The sequence below is a fragment of the Tenrec ecaudatus genome, chromosome 7 (genome assembly GCF_050624435.1).
Source record: "Tenrec ecaudatus isolate mTenEca1 chromosome 7, mTenEca1.hap1, whole genome shotgun sequence".
Taxonomy (NCBI): domain Eukaryota; kingdom Metazoa; phylum Chordata; class Mammalia; order Afrosoricida; family Tenrecidae; genus Tenrec; species Tenrec ecaudatus.
The window spans coordinates 153,756,752-153,765,530 of NC_134536.1; the positions used below are offsets into that span (position 1 = coordinate 153,756,752).

The 8,779-nt window shown below is 48.3% G+C and overlaps 1 protein-coding gene across 1 annotated transcript; it reads left to right on the forward strand.

The window, feature by feature from the left end:
* Positions 1-1,067: 1,067 nt before the first annotated feature.
* LOC142453696 (tubulin beta-2B chain) lies at positions 1,068-4,612 on the forward strand. The gene is made up of 4 exons (XM_075555265.1): positions 1,068-1,249; positions 2,104-2,212; positions 2,451-2,561; positions 3,295-4,612. The coding sequence occupies exons 1-4, from the start codon at positions 1,193-1,195 to the stop codon at positions 4,353-4,355; spliced, it is 1,338 nt and encodes a 445-aa protein (XP_075411380.1). The 5' UTR covers positions 1,068-1,192; the 3' UTR covers positions 4,356-4,612.
* The last annotated feature ends 4,167 nt before the right edge of the window (positions 4,613-8,779 follow it).

Below are 8,779 nucleotides of genomic sequence, written 5' to 3' on the forward strand. Positions count from 1 at the left end.
AGGAGACCTTGTCGCCGACCTCCCTAGCTTTAGCTGCTGTGGCGTCCCAAGCCAATGATCACGACTAGGCAGGCGACTGCCACCCTTGAGCTTTGAGCTGTAAACGCCAGGCTGATGTTTAAACTGCAATTGCTTAATGCCTCCCATGCCTTTGTTCCACCAGCAAACCTACCTTTAGACCCACGCTCTTTCCTGTCAGCGGGAAAGTGCACGCTCCGGGGACAGCCTCACACACTTCCTCTACCAGGGTGCATAAGCCAGTCCACAAGGATGGAGGGGGGTGGGGGTGGGGGGGACCTTGGGTGCAGCTGGACGCATGTGGTCTCTGGTAGGGGATGGACAGAGATGCGCATGGCCGAGATGACTTGAGCTCTGGGTGTTTCTGCCGCAGAGAGGGGGGGTGGGTGGGATGTGGCCCTGAATCGAGACAAAGAGAACCCATCAGGGCCACGTGGGGCTGTGGGGTCGCGAGGTCCGGGGCGTACCCCTCAAACACAAACATCCTACTCACACACGCCTTCCACCAGGGACTGCCTGCCAGGGTCTGGCCGACTTTGGCCTCCAAGGCTGGGGGCAGGGGGCAGTGGTCTCACCCGCAGCCTGTGAACTGTGCAGCTCTGGTCCCAGCCAAGGGCGAGGTAGGATTCGCACGCACTGAGTACCCCCTGCCCCTCCGCCTGCTGGCACCTGCTGGGCCCTCCACCTGCTCTCCCCTCTCCCCTTTCCCAGTGTTCGGGTTTCCCCGCCCCCAACAGCACCCGCAGACCGGTACCCACTGGCAGTCCCCGTTTCGCTGCTCACCACTTCCCAAGCCCTAACACCCCGGCTTCGCGCAGTCCTAGACAAAGCACACGCCCCCAGCTCCCTCTCAGAGTCTCCACCCCTCACCCGGGCCTCAAGGCCACGCTGATTGGCTGCTGGGCCCCCCTGGTCAATTCCAGGGGCTTTGAGCATTACGTCAGCAGGGTCTGACTAGCCCACGGGTTGTGGGGGGGCGGGTGCTGTCTAGTGGGGAAGGGGGGGAGGGCTCGGCGTCCGCGGGCGCCCCGCCCTCCCTATATAAAAGGCAAAGCCCTGGGCTAGCTCATTCTCAGCCGGTGGATCCCCGAGTGCAGTCGCCCTGCCCCTGAAGAGCGGGTGTGTAGGGACACCAGAGCGGACACCGCCCCGAGCCGGGAAGGGAACGAGCATCATGCGTGAGATCGTGCATATTCAGGCGGGCCAGTGCGGCAACCAGATCGGCGCCAAGGTAGGTCACCACGGGGGTCGGGCCGGGTTGGGGACCCGCGGGGCCCGCTGAGTCGGACGGTACCGGGACCCAGACGGTACCGGGACCGACGGGGGAGCGGGTCGCGAGTCCTCCCGGCCCGTCGGGCTTCAGCACGGTCCTAGGCAGACGGCACCCGGCAGGAGCTCAGCGCCCAGCCGCTGCGTTTTGTCTGCGTTGGGCGTGGCTGCGCGCTGCGCGCTGCGCGCATCGCCGGGACTCGAACCCGTCCGCCTACTTGGACGCCCGGCCACCCCTCGGTCTCCTGCTTTCACTGCCCTGTAGCGGGAGTGGGAGGGGGCGGGGCGTGGTGTGTGCCTCCCCGGCCGGGCGACGCGGAGAATACATTTTACTTGCTTGAATAGGTGGGCTGCAGAGGGTGGGGGGAGGAGAGCGCCAGTAGCGGGGTGGAGGGACGTGCTTTGAATGTTTGAGTGTAAAATAACCCTCCTTTAGCTCGGTCCCTGCCCCACCCCCTTCCCTCAAGCCTGTGCCCCCTCCACACCTCCGCCAGCGGCTGGGAACCTGCTACCCAGCCCAGCGGTTGTCAATGGTGCCAGGGGACCTTCAGTAGTGTGGCTGGCGTGGAGCGCTTCCCGCACCCGGCTGCCCCTGTCCCCTGCCGCTAGGCATCGGATTTTTAGTTTCTGACCCTGGGAAATCCAAGCCTTGTAGGTTAGGTTGTGCTTGTGTCAGAGGGTCCCGGGAAGCATCCATCGGAAAGGTTGGATTGTAGCAATTGAGTCGAAGGGGTTTTTTTGTTTGTTTGTTTGTTTATTGTGAGGAGTAATTCACCAGACGGTGCATGCCTAAATGCAGCATTTTTCTTGTCTCAGTTTTGGGAAGTCATCAGTGATGAGCACGGAATCGACCCCACTGGCAGTTACCATGGCGACAGCGACTTGCAGCTGGAGCGAATCAATGTCTACTACAATGAAGCCACTGGTAATTGCCTTAACCCCTTCCCCTCTTTTCTCCGAGATGGTTCCTAGGGTGTGGCTGGTGGGAGGGCAGATGAAGGATTGAAGACTCCCTCTCCTCACCACAGTGGGTTTCGGTGGACATCTCTGTGCTCGCCCTCGTTTTTTGGCAGCCTGGTCCTTTTGGGGGCCACGGCAGTGCTTTTGAGGAGGAGCCAGAACGCCGTGTCTGTCGGTCTCAGTCCAGCCTTTGTCCTGTGCAGGTAACAAATATGTACCTCGCGCCATCCTGGTAGATCTGGAGCCTGGCACCATGGACTCGGTCAGATCTGGACCATTTGGCCAAATCTTCAGGCCTGACAACTTCGTCTTTGGTGAGTGAGTGGTGACTGTGGGGCTCATTTTACACTGGGCAGCTATCAGGGGAGGGGAGGGCTGCTAAAATAAAGGATGAAGAACATTCAGGTGTAGGCCAAATTAATCCTCATTAAGGTGACCAGATTTTAATATTGGTAAAGCGGGACACCATTATTAAAACTCATATCCTGGCAAAATAGCCACATGGCAACCGAAAACTGTATACCTTAGCTTGTCGGGCATTTTTTCCAAAAATCTGGACTGTCCCGCCAAAAGGAGGACGTCTGGTCACCTTAGTCTTCATCTAAAACCCAAACTCACTGTTATGGATCAATTCTGACTCATAGTGACCATATTAGGGCAGAGGAGACTGGCCCCTTTGAGTTTTCAATGTTGTAAATCTTTACAGAAGCAGAAAATCTCAGTTTTCTCCTGAGGGGTAGTGGATGGGTTTCAACCCCTGACCTTATGCCTTGAAAGGGACACATAGCCCACTATACCATCGGGCTACTAGTTTTCATGTAGACTAGAAAGAAAGGGGAAAAATTACTTTGTGCTTAGGCCGGGTCTCCTAGACTCTGTTCTTTATAATTATATCCATGGTCAAATATTTTAAGGTCTGGTCATTTTGGTGGTGATTTGAAGCAATGTCATCTGAGTGCTGACTCGTTAATCTATATTAAGGAGTTTAAGATAAGAAAGCATTTAATCTACTCACTAGTGACTGATGAAGTCCCTTTCCCTGTGCAGGCCAGAGTGGCGCGGGCAATAACTGGGCAAAGGGCCACTACACAGAAGGAGCAGAACTGGTGGACTCCGTTCTGGACGTAGTAAGAAAAGAGTCTGAGAGCTGTGACTGTCTCCAGGGCTTCCAGCTGACCCACTCTCTGGGGGGCGGAACAGGGTCCGGGATGGGCACCCTGCTCATCAGCAAGATCAGGGAGGAGTACCCCGACCGCATCATGAACACCTTCAGCGTCATGCCCTCCCCGAAGGTGTCAGATACCGTGGTCGAGCCCTATAATGCCACCCTGTCTGTCCACCAGCTGGTGGAGAACACAGATGAAACCTACTGCATTGACAATGAGGCCCTCTATGACATTTGCTTCCGCACCCTTAAACTGACCACCCCCACGTATGGAGACCTCAACCACCTGGTGTCAGCCACCATGAGCGGGGTCACCACCTGCCTGCGTTTCCCGGGCCAGCTGAATGCGGACCTCCGCAAACTGGCCGTGAATATGGTGCCCTTCCCGCGGCTGCACTTCTTCATGCCTGGCTTTGCCCCCCTCACCAGCCGGGGCAGCCAGCAGTACCGCGCCCTGACCGTGCCCGAGCTCACCCAGCAGATGTTCGACTCCAAGAACATGATGGCCGCCTGCGACCCCCGCCATGGCCGCTACCTGACCGTGGCCGCCATCTTCCGGGGCCGCATGTCCATGAAGGAGGTGGACGAGCAGATGCTCAACGTGCAGAACAAGAACAGCAGCTACTTCGTGGAGTGGATCCCCAACAACGTCAAGACGGCCGTCTGTGACATCCCGCCCCGAGGCCTGAAGATGTCAGCTACCTTCATCGGCAACAGCACGGCCATCCAGGAGCTGTTCAAGCGCATCTCGGAGCAGTTCACCGCCATGTTCCGGCGCAAGGCCTTCCTGCACTGGTACACGGGCGAGGGCATGGACGAGATGGAGTTCACCGAGGCCGAGAGCAACATGAACGACCTGGTGTCCGAGTACCAGCAGTACCAGGATGCCACCGCCGATGAGCAAGGGGAGTTTGAGGAGGAGGAGGGGGAGGAGGAGGCTTAAATTCAGAACTGAAAAACCGATTAGGGAAAGATTTGGGAGGAAAGCAGGGGAGGGGGTGTGTTCTGATGAAATCTCTTGGAAGTTAAAGGAAAGAAGCATGGTGTATGTGGGTGTGCACTGGATCTCGGTGCTCTTCGCTGTTGCCTGTCACTGTTTTTTTTTTCTTTTTGTAGGATTGATTACATCCATGTAACAATTGCGATATTTCTGAAGTACTGTGGTAATGGCTAAACTCACATAAAAATGTGTGTCCTTAACTGTGTCCTCTTCTCTTTCTTTTGCCTTTTCTCTTTTTGGGGTTCTTTATTATCAACATAAATGTAAGCTTCGGGACACACTACATTGAATTATTTTTTTATAGGGACAAGATGAGTATATTCAAATGAATTTCCTCTATGGGAAAATTGGTCCAAATACAATCACGCCCAGTTTAAGGTGAGAGAAAAAAAACAATCTATAATGCCTTGAAATACATATTTTATTAGTTGGAAGGAAACTGAAAGTACACTAAATATATTTTCATGTATAAATCCTCATAAATAGATATAAAACATACAAACCAGTTGCTGTTGAGTAGACTTGAATTCACGGGGTGAGCTATAGTAAAATTGCTTCACTGGGTTTTATAAGTTACAGTAACTTTATGGAAGCAAACTGCCCGGCCTTTTCAAAGGCACCTCTGGATGGGTCAAATGACCAGTCTTTGGGCTAATAGGTAAGCAGTTAATTCTTTCCACCATCCAGGGACTCCTAGGTAGGTAAATACCATTCAGTCAGCTCTGACTCGTAGTCACCTCATGTACAACAAACTGAAAGTACACTAAATATATTTTCATGTATAAATCATTTCCCAGTCCCATGCCATTCTCATGATTTCCCGAATTCATTCTATCCTTGTAGGACTGAACTAATCCATCTCACCAAGAGTCTCCGTTGGTCTATCTGGCACGCGATCCTCCTTTTGTTAGGTCGGTAAAGAGAAACCAATCCACTGACATTTATGAAAGAGCTTTATATCAAGAAATAGCTATAGATCATCTCATCCCAGTCCAACCCAAGTCCTTAAGTCTGATGGTAGTGTGTAAGTCCCTCTTCAGACTCGTGTAGCCACATGTCAGTGCTTCCAAATGATGAACCAGGAGGTAGGAAGATCACAGGCTGGTGGATGCAGAATCCTGTGGAAACATGTCGGCACTGGCAGCTCTCAGCAGGCAGGAAGGCAATGTGGCAGAGAGAGAGAGAGATGGTCTCCAGTGTCTGACACTCGGCTTATGATATCAGGTAGGTATCATCAGTCTGCGACCTCACTGATAGGTTGAACGCCACCTCTAGCCAAGAGTATCTAGAAGTGTTTACAGTTGAAGTAAAATCATGTAACTACCACACTGGTCCAGGAATCTGTCTTTCCCGAGGCTGTGTCGAAAGCAAGGGTGTTCTCTTGTGATCCATATGGTTCTGTTCGGATCCATAGGGTTTTGATTTGCTAAGTGTTTAATGAAATCTATAGGCCATTCATCCTAGTCTGTCTTAGTCTGAAAGCTTTTTGGAAATCTGCCCACAGTGGGCGGCCCTGCTGTAACTTCCAGCATTAGAACAACAAGCAAGCCACTACAGTACAACTGAAGTGGAAATCCTAGTATGCGTTTATTTCCTTTACCAAAAAAAGAGAGGAAACTTGAATATGCACATAATGCAAAATCCCAAAGGATGGTGTTAGATGCTACTCTCTTCGTTCGCAAATTTCCTCTCTTTTATCCTTGCAAAAGTATATGTTTTCAAACTGACATAGACTATTCCCTTTTGTGTACTCACACTTGGGCTGATCCTATAAATATTCTTCTGCAGCTTACTTATTTTCAGTTAGCAGTATGTCATGATAGAGAACTATCATACACAGCATTTATTACATTTTAGCCTGTAAACCAGTTCCCTACAAAAAGGCATTTTGGTTGTTTCTACTATTTTTTTCTTCAGTGCCACAATGACTAATTTCTTATGTCATTGTGCACATGAGGAAAGCCATCCTGCAAATTTCTTTAAGTACAGTTTTGTGTAAACAGGTATATGATTGATAATGTGCATTTTAAATCAAAAGAGTGAATCACCTGTGCCTAGGAAGAATCATAGATTTAGAAATAATATTTCAAGCAATTTTTCCTCTCAACATCAGGTCTATTCAATTTAAAATTACGAGTTGTTGGGGAATTTTTCTTTAAAAATAAATTTTTAAAAGCAGTCATAATTGCTAGATTATTGAATTCTTACCATGTGAGTTAGAGGGTAACTCACTCAAGGTCATATATCCAACAGCTGGGATTTGAAGCCATGTCTGACTCCATACTTGAACTCAAAGTCACTAAAGAAACCATTTCAATAAGTAATTTTAGTTAAGATTATATGCTCCTCCAGGATTAATTACACTTTCTCCAAAAGTTCTGACTGCTATGCTCATTTAGTTTCTATTTGGAGGAAATTAATAGGAGTATATAAGTTACAAAAAACTGCACAACATTTTATGTACATGTAAGTAGGATAAAAAATTAAGTCTTGGTTTACAAGTTTTCCAATTTTTAGACTAATTCAGAGAGAAAATAGAATTTAGAATATAATCATTGATTTCATCCAATTTATTACAAAAATGAGAAAGAAAACCAAACCCACTGCTACTGGGTCAATCCAACTCATAGCAATCCCAAACTAGAGATCTTTATTGGAGCAAAAGGCCTCATTTCATATTAAAAAGGTTGAAGTCATTTTTGAAGAATATAAGTAGTGTCATTCTAAGTAGTGTGAAAATAAATTAATTCCATCAAATGTCTCCTATATATGGAAAAGAGTAGCAGTTCACATCACAGTGTTAAACATCATATGAATTTGACCTCGTGGTAAGGGGGATCCAACAAGGGTTGAGTTAGTGACTCCTGCTCTAATTTTCAATATTTGACGGGAATTGGCAGGTGTTTCTCCTGTTAAGCTGGTGTAAAGCTTAGGATCCTCTCTACTTAGCCAGGGACATACACTCCCTACAACCTGTCATTCAAGTACCCAGTAATTTTGAAAAGAATGGGACCACAGCCAAGTGCCTCTTGGCATACTCCTTAAGGGTTAGATTTGGGGAATTGTGATCATTCAAAAGCAGGAAATGATTAGATGAAAAAGAGGACAGGAAAAAAAGAAAAGAAAGAAAGAACAAGAGGACAGGAAGCCACAAAGCAGGCAAGTCTGCTAGCCTATCAACCTGTCTACATGTGCACACAACTATGGCGTACATGACATGGTCAGAATAATCGACACCAGATGGGCTAGGCAAGAAGATGCTCTGGGGGCTCAAGAACGATTGTGCACATGATGCAGACCTTAAATGCACAGCTAGGATTGTTGAAAGCACTGGTGCTAGAGATAGTGGCGGTGGCGATATTGGCAGTGATGATGGTGCTGGTAATAGATGAAGCATTGGTAGTGATGGGAATTGTGATTCAAAAATCAGGAAATGTTCCTATGAGTGCCTAGATCAAGAGACACTTTTTGGAACCTTTAGTGTCCTTTGTTACGTTACCATTTTATACGCAGAGTTGGTATGATGGTGGAAGGACTTGTAACTGGCTGTGGTAGTAGAAGGAGTGGTGATGGTGGTGCTGGTAGAAATGGAAGTGGTAATGTAATGGTGGTGTCATGATAGTATGATTGTTATGGTGTGACAGAAGTGGTGGTGGTAGTAATAATGGAAGTGGCAGTGGTGATGATGTAATGGTAACGCTGGTGATTATGGTAGAGATGATGGTGGTAGTGGTGCAGGTGATGATGGAGATGGGGGTGATGGTGATGACAATAGTGTTGGCAACAGTCATGGTGGTAGAATAGAAGGTTGTTGATGTTATTGGTGATAGAGCTAGTGATGATTGAGGTGATTTTATTGATAATGATGGTGCTGGGGGTAGTAGGAGCTTTGATGGTGATGTAATTGTGATGGTTGTGTGTGAATGAGTGATGATGGTAAAGGTGGTGATTGCAATATAGTGTCAGTGGTGATGATGGTGGTGGTGTGTATAAATGAGTGGTGATGGTAGTGATAGAGATGGTGATGGAACTAGTGGTTGTGTCATCTACATTCACAAGTGAACCAAATTTGTCGAACACATACAGCTTATTAGATATTTACCTCATGTAATCCTCGCAGGAATTATATAGTTTGGGTGATTTTGATTGTGTCCAATCAAATTAAAATTTGTTTTAAATTGAAACAATTAAAATGTGTTTACAAAAGGAGTCAAGTTCAAGCCATTGAGTTGTCTCTCATGTCTGTTCCAACTCATGGTGACCCTGTGTATTCCAGAGTAGAACTACTTTTTGGGTTTTCTTCTCTCCCCACCCCCAAATAGTTTTATAACAAGATCCAGACATCATATTATTCAATAGTTCAGTCA

Coding starts and splice junctions, on each gene's coding strand:
- LOC142453696 (XM_075555265.1), top strand. CDS start 1,193: ATGCGTGAGATCGTGCATATTCAGGCGGGCCAGTGCGGCAACCAGATC. Junction 2,213..2,450: donor CTACTACAATGAAGCCACTG/GTAATTGCCTTA, acceptor TGTCCTGTGCAG/GTAACAAATATGTACCTCGC. Junction 2,562..3,294: donor GCCTGACAACTTCGTCTTTG/GTGAGTGAGTGG, acceptor TTCCCTGTGCAG/GCCAGAGTGGCGCGGGCAAT.